This window comes from Balaenoptera physalus (assembly GCF_965194825.1).
Source record: "Balaenoptera physalus genome assembly, chromosome: 7".
NCBI classification, from domain to species: Eukaryota; Metazoa; Chordata; class Mammalia; order Artiodactyla; family Balaenopteridae; genus Balaenoptera; species Balaenoptera physalus.
The window spans coordinates 14,268,359-14,281,720 of record NC_138886.1 but is presented as its reverse complement, the minus strand read 5'-3'; the positions used below and the strand labels follow the sequence as shown (position 1 = coordinate 14,281,720).

The window sequence follows — 13,362 nt, the reverse complement described above, 5'->3', positions numbered from 1 at the left end:
AAACAACCAGCCCAGTATCATACAATAAGAAAGCTGGAGATCTGAGCCTCAGACTAGCTCTTCAACCTCTACTGCCCAGTTAAGAAAAGTGAGAGCCTTTCTGCCCTGAAATTCCACGCAAGAGGAGAGAACAGGTTCAAGGACAAGAGCAGTCTGCGGTGGTGTCAGGGACCACTCGGGAGGAGGTGGACGCCTCATCAAAAAGGGCTGGAAAATAAGTCACTTGCTTGGTCCTCAGTCTCCACCAATCTCTATTCTTGGATCCAAATCTGTGTGTCATATGGCAGCAGAGAAGATAGCTGCAAGTGCACAAATGCCAAAGCCAATTTCAGGCTGGAAGGCTGCCGTCAGTCACCCTAACGCCGCTTCCAAAATAACACCACACAAAGTGCTACCTTACAGATGCCGAACAGAATCCCACCTACCACCTTAGTAAAGATGGCACCCTGGAACTTCTCACTTGGGGAGGGAAGGGGGACGGGAGTGCACATACCCTGAGCTCCTACCACGGACACGGCCAGAGGCACTCGCCACACACTGCCTCACCGAGCCAGCACGCCAGCCCCGGGTGCCAGGTCACGATGATCCATCCCCTTGGAGCCACTGAAAGTCAGGTGACTGACCCAAGGACTCAGAGCAGGTGAGCGGCGAGGCCCAATGCAATCACGGGTGTATCTGTACAACCCAGCATCTCGCCTCTGTAACTAAACCAGAAGCATGTCCCGTCTCCCTGTTTCGCCCCTGGGCAGCAAAGACGTTCTTTTTAACAGGATGCCACAGTTCTAGCCTAAGCTCAAGGATTACTGATTCCTTGACTAACCAAAGACCACAGAGAAGACCATTAAATTTTCTTCTACGTCGCATAGACCGGAGGCCAAACTGGTGGTGAGAGAGCTCCTCCCTTCCTGAGAAAGGTGGGGTCACAATATCCCCGTCTGCCTCTAAAATCAGACTCCACTTTGCACCCCTGCTACTCCTCTCAACGGCTGAGCCACTCTTGACAATTTTCTGAGCCCTTCAGAGCTTGTATTTCTTCACATGCAAAATGTAGGTAATACCTACCTAACTCATATGCTTGGTGAGAAGGTTAACTGTGATGATACACGGATAGAATATCTAGCACAATCCTGGCATATACAGCAGATGCTAAAAAAATAAACACAGTAGCCTTCCTTTTGAAGATACCAGCAGGAAGATAGTTCCAAATGGAAAATTTTTTTCAATATATTTGGGGAAATTAAGTTCATTTGATTATCCAATTTTCCTGAATATAGGATGCTATCTCCCTCACAAATAGCAGGGGAAAAAAAACACATGCACACACACAACATCTAGTTTTCCTAATACACAGGTACAAACTAAACTAGCTGGGGCAGATGAGAGCATTTCTATTCTAGCCAAATTGCACAAATTTGCATCTCGAGTACTGTTAATATAATGGCAGTGTCTTTTTTTTTTTTTTTTTTTGGTCTCTACTGATATCTTTAGAAAACCCTTTTCTAGAAATTACAGTTTTGGTGCATAATTTAAAACAATCAAAAGCAATTTTGCTAATGATATATCTAACTCTCTTTGGTATGCACAAAAGCAGTAATTTACTGGTCAGAAAATAAACTTAATTCTCCATTCTGATGCTGTGAAGCAGTGTGCATGGCTGATTTCTCAGAGACAAAACACCACCACAAACAAGGAGACCAGTCGCTGCAGCCCCATCACAAACACGACCTCTCTCCTTCTCTGCCACGCCACTCCCATCTCCCTGCTGCGGGGCTCCTCATTCCCAACCCCTCCTCCCCAGGAGGATTTTAGTAAAAGATCTGATCAAACATTGCCAGGAGAGTCTGGCTTTTCATAATCTGGCGTATTTGATGGTATCTGAGGAGGAGCATCTAGAGAAAGCATCTTGACTGAAGCAAAATGCAGGCATTCACCCACCAAAACCAGACCCTACCACTCGGGCCAGCACAGGCTAGACGGGAGCCTGACCCAGGGAAAGGGCACGGCTGTGCAGTCAGGCCCCTCACAGCTGGCTGACCATGGGCACTCGGGACCTGGCTTCCTCACCTTTGACGGGTGTTGTAAGGATAAGAGAATGGAGACAAAGCCCACAGAACGGTACCTCTAAGACACAAAGTCCGTACAAAATAAAACCTAGGTTCTCGTCCCTACCCCTAAAGTCAGGTCATTCCAGTTTTACTGCAACCGGCGAAAGTAAAGGTCCATCAACAGGGGAAAATTATGTAAACTTTGGTACATTCCCCACAATGGAATCTTAGCAGCCATTACAAGGAAAGATGTTCCTGATACATGACACAGACAGTAAGCTACAGACAGATGTACACACGTGACTCTGCTTTTATAATGAAAACACACAGATATCACGAGTTATAGATAAATAAGAGAGGGCTGGGATGGGGGAGGAGACAGGGAGGGAGGAAATGTTGGTAACACTTTGGGGAAGATTAGGATGGACACACACCTCTAGGTAGAGGCCAAGATAAGCACAGAGAGAGAGACACCAGACTTTATACAAATTTTTTAAAAGTAGTGGGATTGGAGGTGATTTTTAAGTTTTTTGTCTACATTTAATAAGTAACTAAGTAAGTAACATGTGGGAAAACTTACTTTTTTGGTCCCCCTGGGGAAGGAGAAGGCAGCGGCCTGCCGCCCTGGCATCCTGTGCAAGCTCTCCGGCTGACGCTCGGCGCTGGATACGGCGTCTGTTGGTTCCTCTCCCCAAGGCTCTCTCGTGCCCTCGTGTCTGAATCTGACCGTGTCGCCCTCCACAGCCATGGTCTGTGTGGAGGCATCTTTCTGTTCCACCTTGGACGCCTCCGCCGCCTTTGCTAGCTGGGCTCCCGGAGGCCACTTGAGTTCATCACGTGGCTTGGAAGACAAGTTGGCTTGGATGAAATGTCCGAGTTCACCTCTTAGCTGAACGGCCATCTGCCCAAGTGTCTTCTCCGTTTTACCATCAAGGTGTTCTCCCGAAGCTTCCTGCTCTCTCAAGCACATCTGTTCCAGAAGCAGTTCTCGGAGCACTTTCAGAAGGTCCGGCCTGTTTTTCCAAAAGGGAAGGAAGTGGGGGAGGACTCAGCTTTCTGCTATGGCCTTGTCACCGACCCACTTTCCTAAGTTTTCCCCCATCGATTCTGGCCCAGATTCTGTTGAATTTAAACACAGTGAGCACCTGCCACGTGCCAGGACCCACGCCAACTATGTTATCCAGGTCACCTCAGGACAACCACACCAGGTAGGTACCACATGTCTCCTTCATGGAGGAGAAGGAGAGAACTGATTTGACACAGGTGCACAGCAAGTGAGGGGGGCACACAGCTACCTGGATGCAGGCTGGGCTTAGGAAGAGCAAACAGAGTCATAAGGTATGCATGACGACTGCAAGGCCCGCCCACCCCCCTGGGCCCATCCCTACATCCAGGGGCAAGTGTGGCTTTGGATGAATCTAGCCAACCTGGCAGATCCATGAGCGACCTGGTCCATCACGGTGCACAGTCGGTGCTCAGCAAAGGTATCGAATGAAGGGATGCTGGGAACCGCTCTGGATAAAAAGAGCAGTGGCTTTGAAATCAGACAAAATGGCTTCAGCTTCTAACTCTGTGATTCTTGGAAAGCAAGGTGAGTTTTCCTCCACAGGACGCTGTGAGGATTAAACGAGAGTATATATGGGTAGCAGATGCTTCTCACGCCCCTTGCCACACGGCCTGGGCCTCCCTGGGATTTCAGCTGCGGCTGCGTTGACAGCTCTTGTAGACAGACAGTCCCTCAGCCAGCGCCCACGGCATCTCTCTGCTGCCTTGGGCCCTTTCCCAGAGCTCTCTGAGCCGGCCAGCAGGGCAGCGGGCAAGTGCAGACCCATTTACAGCTCCAGGGGAAACCATAGCCAGTGGAGGAAGAGAGCTGTTGGGTGAATGTCCCAGTCTCCCGTCCTTCAGAGGGCCAGCGCTGACGCGGGGTCTACACCGTCCCTCAGAGGGTGGCCGGCAGGGCGGAGGCCCAGCTGCCCACAGCAGTAACCAGATCATAACGCAGCCTTCCTGGCTTTGCCTCCATCCCTCCCTTAGTCTCCCTCATCCCTCCTTCCTTCTGCCGGGAGTCACATCCCAAATAAACCACTTGTACCCAAGTGGTTACCTCAGGCTCTGCTTTCCCAGGAACTCAAAATAAGCCAACATGTAGAATACTCTGGAGCAGCTCCAGAAGAATCCCTTGTGAGTGTGTTTCTTGGTCCAGACACTATAATGGGCACTGGGGCTGCAGAAGTGCCTGCAGGGCCTGGTGTTAGAGGCAGATGTGTAAACAAATCACTACTCCACAGGCTAAAAAGAGAAACACAGGTACCATGGAAGTCTGGGAAGCTTATGGGCAAGCATCCCAGGGTGTCCAGACTGGGGGTGGCAGGAAGAACGCCAAAAAAGGGCCTCTAGAGTTGATGAGAGGTTAGCTGGGGGAAGGGAAATGGAACCTTCTAAGCATGGAAAACAATACGAACGGAGTCAAGACACAGTGTGGAGAGCAGGGAGGTGAGGCTGGAAGGTGAGGCAGGGAGACCTCAGCCATGTTAAGGAAAGGAGAGCCACTGGGAGGCTCTGTGTGACCGAGTGCATGGCCACACACGTGCCATGTGCAGAGAATGCATGGAGAGATCTCCCGTCAGGACGGTGGTGAGAGTACACTCAAGAGCCCCTACCATCTGCTCTAAACATATGTAAATGACAGCAAAACAGACAAGACAAAAAAATGGTCAAGGTGCACGACAGGACTCAGAATCAAATAAGATGTATCCAAAGGTCAGAAACAGAGGAGGAGACCCGCTGCCATGATAATGAGGGCATCCGCAGAAAGCAGAAATTTAACTCCCATGGTTGGAAGAAGACCCATGCAAACTTCTTGCCCCTCAAGTAAGACCTAGAGAGACAAGTCAAGGCAACTTCAAAACCACCGCACAGGGAGCAGCAAGGGTGGCGGGCAGAGCAGGGCTGCTGACACAGACAAACCACTGTTGCAAACAAAACCCACTATTATGAGAGACAGCAATCTGACGGATGAGTTCACACGCAAGGAAATAAAAATAATAAAGCAATCTGAAGAAGACTTAAGATAAGTATGTGTCAATCATCTAAAAAATAAAGGAGAAAAAGAGACTCATAAAAATGAGAGGAAGTTATAAAACTGAGACAGAAAACTATAAAACAAAAAAAGACTGGAGGGGGGCAAGCACTGAGGGAGGGCCAACTGGAAAGCTGTTGCTATCTTCTGGGAAAAAGAAGATGCGGTCAGGATGAGGTGGTGGAGTCAGGAGAGAGAGGGGGGAGAGAAGAGGCCCTCATCGGTGCTAGATCCTTCTCCTCTCTGCAGTTTCTCTTGCCTGCATTATTTCAAAAAAATCTTGTCAGAGACCGGAACGATTGACTGCCTTAACATACCTTGGCCTCCCCTTCCTCTGTATCTTTGTTACCACTGGAAGTGACAGGTACCCTCATGTTGTCTTCCCACTGAGCCCTCTAAGGGCAGGGATGAAGCCTTAACCCTTATCTGGATTCCTAACATCCAGCTCTGGGGCAGAATCAATTTAATTCAACTTAAACAGCTACAGCACACTGAAATAGGGTAAAAACTAAAAGTATGAAAAACAAAATTAAAACGTGTGGTACATTTTTCACTTCTAATACAGAATCATCTAGACTACACAAACCATCTTAAAATTTAGTAAACCCAGACTTCAAAAAATATTTCTGGTATTTCAAGCACATTAAACTAAATTTTCCTTTCCTCTCCTTCCCTTAATATAGATTGAAAATAATAACAGTTGCTATTGAGCTAGCCAAAGGAGGACCATTACTCACTACCAAACAACACACAATAAAATCCAGGAAAAAAGACTTACAAATGGGTAGTAAAAGGTGGTGAAAGAGGCCATTATAATAGACTAAAGTGGTAGAGCTGCTAACATGTCAAGTGTTACTCTGCTAGAAATCTGAACAGCAGATTCATTAAGCTGTCGTCATAATCAGGACCTTTTTAATGGTTCAGTCCGAGGGTTCTGTCAGAGGCCCAAACGTTGTTTATATACCCTGAGCATCTTTGCCACATAGAAGGCATAAGGGGAAAGGAACTGACATTTACTAAGCACTTAACGGTGTGCCAGATCCCTTAAATACACTAAATAGCTTTAGTCCTCACAGTAAGACTGAGATGGGGGCTGTCACTAACCCCATTTCACAGATGAAGAAAACAGGCTCGGGAAGATTCAAGATCTCCCAGCAAAGTGGCAGAGCAAAGACTGCAGACGCAGACCTTTCTGACTCCAAAGAAGCACTGCATTCTTTCTAGTTTTCTAAACTTAAACCTTCTGCTGTGATGCTGAGCTTCTAATTGTCTGCACATTCATTCAATTATTCATTGAGCCTCTCCCATTTGTCACGTAAGGCGGTGGGAATGCATGGTGAAAAAGAATCATGGCAATGACGTTTCACTGAGGAGACAGACATCCATACAGACACGGGTAACTAAATAAGCTAGCGCAAGGCAAGGAGAAGTACAAGGAAGGAGGGATGAGAAGGAGGGGAGGAGGGCGGCAGTCCTGAGACAAAGTGTAGAAGCAGGGATTCTTGTTAGACAAAGTGGTCAGGAAAGGCCTCTCTAGAGAGCTGAGACACCACCACATCCCGGGAAGAGAGCGTTCCAGGTAGCGGGAACTGCTACTGCAAAGGCCCTGAAGTGAGAACAAGCTTGGATGACTGAGGAACAGAAAGGTGAGTGTGAACAACAGAGGTAGCTGATAAAGACACAGAAACAGGCAGAGGCCAGGCCAAGGAGCTCTGATCTTACTCTAAAGGTAACGGAAAGCCACTGGAGGGCTTTAAGCACAGAAGATACATAATCTCATTTAAGTTTTTGAAAGCTGGCTCTGGCTCCTCTGTGGAGAATGGCTACAGAGGGGCAAAAACGGAAGCACGGAGACAAGTTAGAAGGCTGTGCTTTTGCAGTCCAGGCACGAGATGTGACAGTTTGGACTAAGCTGGACTAAGAGGGCATCCGTAGAGACGTGAGTGGGTGGATTAGGGATACATTTTCCAGGTGGAACAACAGGACTTACTGATAGTTATGAGGACCTTCGGCCACAGCAGTGCTATTAAGTGACTCGTGGAAGAACAGCAGAGAAGCACAAAAGAACAGGGGATTGGGTTTTAAACCAATTAGAGGGACTTCCCTGGTGGCGCAGTGGCTAAGAATCCGCCTGCCAACGCAGGGGACACGGGTTTGATCCCTGGTCCAGGAAGATCCCACATGCCGCGGAGCAACTAAGCCTGTGAGCCACAACCACTGAGCCTGCCCTCTAGAGCCCACAAGCCACAACTACTGAGCCCACGCGCCTAGAGCCCGTGCTCCACAGCAAGAGAAGCCACCGCAATGAGAAGCCCGCTCACCACGACGAAGAGTAGCCCCCGCTCGCCGCAACTAGAGAAAGCCCACGCGCAGCAACGAAGATCCAACGCATTGAAAAATAAATAGTTTTTTTAATTAAAAATTAAAGAAAATATAAGAAAATAAACCGATTAGAGTTGAAAGCGCCCGTCAGACACACAGGTGGAGACAGCAAGTAGGCAGCTGACTATGTGATCTGAAGGGGGGGGCGGTCTGGGCCGTGGGTATGAATTTGGAAGTCACACAGCATACTCTGCAGCCGTGGAGAAAGGAGGTACAGCGAGGAAAAGGGAGCTAGAACGGAGCTCCGGGACACTCCAACATCCAGCGTCCAGCATCCGGCAGAGGAAGAGGAGCCAGCAAAGGAGGCTGAGGAAGAGAGGCCAGTGAGGGAGAAGGAAACTAGAGAGGGGAGGTGTGAACAGAGGCCGGGGAGCGCGGCCACCGCTGCGGGAAAGCAGACGCTGGCCACTGGATTTCACAACTTGCAAACTGGCGTTGACCTTGATAAGTGAAGCAAAGGGTATGCAAGCACTTGGACTGAGATGAAGAGGCCTAGGTAACCCCTCACCTGTCCCATCCAACCCTGCCTTCAGACCTGGGCTTGGTGAGCTACTCGTGCTACATGCGTTCTCGGGATGGGTCACGCTTTGTCTTGATCGTCACTCATTTCAAGATGAGCGCTCAGCACCGCCCGGCAGCTTCTCTTCTCCCCTCCCCAGCTGACGACCTTGCCCTGCTCGGGGCAGGGGAGCGTGGAGGAAGCAACCGCGAGTGCCCATCCGGAGGGACCAGCATGTGCCCAGGCTCTGAAACGCGATGAAAGGGGTCTCGTTCCAGGGATTGGAAGGGCTGTGCTCCGGGGCCAGAGCACAGCAAGCACGCCGGGGACAGAGTGAGCAGAGCTGACGGAGGGGGTCGCCAGATCACATGGGGTCCGGCAGGCTGTGCTAAGGATTCTGGTCCCAAGAAAAGTGCAGCGTCTCCGAGGGGTCTTCAGTAGAGGAGTGACTTCACTGCATTTTAAGTAACCGCTATGGATACAGCATGGAAAACAGACTGGAAGGGGGATGGATGGCTGCAGGGGACTAGTTAGGGGGCAACTGCGGGGATGCCAGAGAAGTGTGACGGAAGCGAGGAGTGGAGAGGAGGAGACAGGGATGGGAGAAGCGCCTTTGGGAGGTAAAGGGTCAGGACTTGGGTTTGGGAGGTGAAGGAAAGGGGAGGGTCAAGGAGGACCCTGGGTTTCTGTCCGAAGCCCACAGACCCAGTCCCTCTGTAGCACAGGATCCGCCTGCAAGCACGAGCCGCGTCCTCTCCCCTGCAGCCCACACACCCAAGTCTCCCTGGCTCTTTCTCTGCTACCTTCTTCAGACCCCTCGCCAGCTCCACGCTCTGGTGGTCCCTTACCTGTCCCTTCACCAGGCCCAGAAGAGCTGTCCCAGGTTTTTTAGGAGAGTTAGCTTCTCTACTTCTACTAGGTACGGCTCAAGAATGTAATACTAGCCTTGAAGAAAAAAAAAAATCCCCAAGGGCTCCACTTTTAGACTTTTTCAAATGTCACACCTAAGTTTAGCTACAAAGACTGAAACACTTAGGTAATAAATCCTAAACCATGTCCGCTAGGGAATGGGGCAAACGAACCAGAAGCACATGAAGAGCGGGTTGGGAACCACACACATGGTGAAGACCATGGGAGAGCAGGGCCAGCCAGCCCGTCCTCCACGAGCTGACCCTTCACTCCATCCCCGGTGAACAAGTGCTCGGCTTGGTCAAATGCAAGACAGCTAATAAGGCTAAGTTGCTTCCTTATTCCATCCCAGTGGATGGGTAAGTTGAATCAGATTTACTCCTGGGGCCCAGCTACTCTGCTAGCCTGTTAGGCCCCAGGGTGGACGGCTAGAGGGCGGAAGAGCTCAGAGGCCTAAGTCTCGGGCCTAAGCCTATCGCACTCCACACCAGGGTATCAGACACGGGCTCAGCAATGAACACAGAGGCCTGAATCACGGGCTGGCCGACGTATCTTGCATATGGTATGAATCTTACCCGAGGGTAACGGGAAAGGGTAGGAGTAACTGGCCAGGCACATTTTAAGCAGTAATATCACCAAAGCCCCACTTAATACCAACCTGGATCCATATGTACACACATTATTTCATTTCATCCTCACAAAACCCCTACAGGGTCGATAAGTGTCATCACCCCCCACTTTACAGGTGAGGAAACCAAGATGGGGAGATAAGTCACAAGGTCTAAACGGTACAGCTGGACCAGAGCACAGGTCTGTCTGACTCTAATACCCTGCTTTTTCGGGGGATCAAAACACCGAACTCCTGGAGAGACTTTCTGGACAGAAAATTAGTGTTTCCCTGGCCAATGAGAATCCTAGTTACCCAAGCAGTCTTTTTAAAAGACCACTGCTGGGCCTTCAGGAGGGCCCTCGGAGCCGTGACCCTGCCGTCCTGGGGCTCAGTGGTGCACCGTGAGAGGCAGCTGCACGCAGAGCAGGATCAGGGCAGCAGACCCCGGCCAGCGTTTAAGAAAGCCTTTTCTAACACTAGAGCTGGCCCACAATGGCCTGGAAGCCGATGGAACAGACACCTACAAGGGAACAGGTAACTGAATGGCTGATGTCCCAAGCTTGCCTGCAGAGTGTCGGCCCGTGAAGCGCTTTCTTTAAAACTGTAATGAAGTCTAAATTTTCAAAAATCAGGAGATTGAGCATACAGATTTTGGGGCTTCAACTGAAAGACTGGAAGCTCTGAGGCCACGTGCTGGCATGGCAACAATGATTTGGGGCTGAAAAGCTCCTCCCTGCCAGGAGGGAGCACGTGGGCCCCAATTCCCTGCACTCCCAACACAGTCCACTGTACCTTCCCAGGTCACATCACCCAAGCGCATTCCTAGGTGGTCCTCAGAGAGAGCGAGGTGCGTCTTTTAACTCTTAACACAGGAGCCCCTGATGCTGAGGAAATCCTCCATTTCTCAAGTGTCATTATGGTCACCCAACTCCCTGTGATAATATACCAGAACAGCCGCTGGGCGTGTCCCCCTAGCATGAGGACTCATGCTAAAAAAATGTTAAGCAGATGTCAGGGGCTGGGGAGGGTAGCCTCCCGGGGCTCACAGGACACCACCATCCTTTTTCAGCTGAAGAAATGTCTGCGAGGCTGAGCCCACCAAGGACATGAGAACCACTAGGCTCCGGCGAGCCGTCCTGGGTGGTGGTACCAGTTCCCTTTCTCTGTCTGTGCTGGAGGAGAATGAAAGGTTTCACTGAACACACGCCACATGCCAGCCATTCTCCTTGAACAGCATTTTTTCCACTCCTCACAGCAACCCCAAGAAGTGGTCAGAGAAACGGAGGCACTGAGAGAGGAAAGCAAGCACAGCTCCCTCTGGCTCCAAAGCCCAGAGCAGCTGCTACCGTGGCCTGGAAAGAACGGGAAAGAAGGGAAATCTGCTCCTAAAGGACTAATTTTAAAAACACAAATGTACTGAATATTTCTCCTTTTTTGTTTTAAGGAAAACACCCTGTAGTGTTTCCTCACATAGGAAAGACTCCCGGCAGATATAATGAGAAGGGAATTGTAATTCAAGCTCAACATAAAACAGCAGAGTCACAAGCACAATGGCAGTTTTTTAAGCTGTTGTAGAAACTGGAAGGGACTTCGGGAGGGCTGATTCCTCGCACTGACAGCCAGGCAGCCCTTTCCGGGCTCCCAGGAACAATTCTGAAGGAAGCTTTCTCTCTCCTCTTTATGCTGGTCTTGCATGCGGCTTTGCTGAATGCGGTCCCCTCGCAGCCACGGAGCAGGCAGCCTAATTACTTAATTGCACGACTGGCAAGATTCCTTCCAAGCCATTTCGGGAGCTCTCCCAGGTAAATTACACAGCACCACCATCTAAATCCATTTAGCAAAATGAGTTTGTTCTCCCCTCAAACCAGAGACAACTGCAGTGCCTGGGCCCCATGTCTACCTGGATTCCAGCAACCACGAGGCCTTCTCGCTGAAGAGCGGGGCAAGCAGGCTCAGGAGCTCGCCTTCTTCCAGACTCTGGTCTCCGGGGCAGCCGGATTTGTGGGCTCCGTCGGAGTCTAAAATACTGGAATCTGTGTGCCTTAAATATCCATTTTTGCAGCCCCCTTTGGAATTGTCCTCCATAATCTGCAAATCAAAGCATGTGGTCAGATAATGGACTACAAAGGAGGGAAAGGGGGTTACGTGGAAAAGAGAGAAAGGATGGAGACAAACAGTGATGGGTGAGGGCAAGTAAACCCGAGAGAAAATGAAAGGGGAGAGGGAGGGTGCACGCGGTCCACACACGCTCATCTGACGGCACGGAGATGTTTATGTCACTTCCTCTCACCCTCAGTTTCCTCATCCGTAACTGGGCACAGTAACGCCACCTCCCATGGTGGCTACGAGAACAAAATGAGATGGCTGGCCCACTTAAGTTCCTGGCACAGTGTCTTACCCGCTACAGCTGTGTTCCCCCAGCCCACGGCCTACTGCCTGTAAATTCTTTCTAAGAAGGGTCCGGAACATTGTTAACTGCCATTAACAATGCTTTGGACATTTATTATATGCTTCTTGCAGTGTATCCTCCTCATTATGTATCAGAAAGCCAACCTCTTTACAGACACATCCTAATTACTGTGACTTTGATTTGCCTCATCAGGACGGTGGAGAGTTCCTAATTCCCATGGAGACGTGTTCTTTACAGATCCACCTTCTTGGGTCACTGAGGGTCCCAGAGGAGTGGTACCAAGGAAACATCTAGTTAAAGCCTGTGCTGGGCTTGTCTTGAGGTGCTGCAATTAGCATTCTTTCTCCCGCTTTCCAAAGCTGTAAATTTCTTCTACCAGTCTATAAATAACTCCTCTTGACTTCATTACTGCTGGTGATATACACACTGGCCATCACACCCCTCTCTCCACATGTGTAAAATGATAAAGATTTTTAAACGGAAGACAAGACCCACACAGATGAGGGGTCATTTATAGGGTCTTGTTTGCCACCAATCTAGCTATTAAATCCACCTAAATAAGCAACCTCCACAGAAGGAAAAGTCTAGAATATAATAATAAAAAGAGCAATTGCTACCATTTACTGAGCACTTAGTACATACCTTCTACTTAAATAGCACAACAATTCTAACCAGGAAGCAGTGTTATTATCTTCACTGATGGGGAAACTCGGACTTGGGGGTTAAGCAAGGGTTAACCCAAGGTCACAGAGATCGTGACCAAGACTCAAAATCAGACCTGATTCCGGAGCCCCCACTTTTAACTGCTTTGCTCTCCAAAACGCTCATGAGAATGATCTCTCATTCAAGACTCCACGAACCTGAACACCCTGAAGGCCACAAATGCCCAATCTGCAGCCTACTGTCTCCCACCACATCCCAGTCTTTACGGTTCTTTCAACCCTGGAGAATATTTGCTCCAAATGTTCAGCATCAGTGTGCCTGGAGTGAAATTCTCAACAACGCCCAGATGACACTAAGCTGGGTTTCAGATCAGGAGACTGCAGATGGACCCAGAGGAGGAAAGTCCGGTTCTATCAGTGGCTCCTTATACTGCACGCAGATGATCTGGGAGTTCACAGCAGTCCAGAGACAAGGGCTCTGGTCCCAACTCTGTCACTGATTTACTCTGAGCCCCAGATAAACCATCTCCCCTCCTAGGCCTCAGTTCCAATGCATAAAATGAATGCGTTGGGTCAGAGCTCTAAAGAGCTGCCCAGGTCCAGTGTCCAATGCCTGCGACTCTCGTGTAACAGCCTCGTTTTTATTTGCAACTGTATGTTTGTTTTCCTGGTTCATGACTGGCTCTACCACCCCGTCTGTAACTTCCAAAAAGGAAGAGACCTCCTCTCTTTGCTCCCCGCTGGCACACGGCAGGCACTCCAC

At 49.7% G+C, this 13,362-nt stretch overlaps 1 protein-coding gene across 6 annotated transcripts in view; it reads right to left on the bottom strand.

Annotated features, from left to right (window-relative positions):
- The window catches only part of CDK5RAP2 (CDK5 regulatory subunit associated protein 2), a 190,285-nt gene that overhangs the window by 58,574 nt on the left and 118,349 nt on the right, over window positions 1-13,362 (bottom strand). For all 6 annotated transcript variants that reach the window (XM_082470397.1, XM_082470402.1, XM_082470399.1 and 3 more), the window contains 2 exons: window positions 11,428-11,615; window positions 2,626-3,058 (listed from right to left, as the gene is read on the bottom strand). In XM_082470397.1, the coding sequence (XP_082326523.1) occupies window positions 2,626-3,058; window positions 11,428-11,615 (621 nt within the window). The remainder of the gene's footprint in view (window positions 1-2,625; window positions 3,059-11,427; window positions 11,616-13,362) is intronic.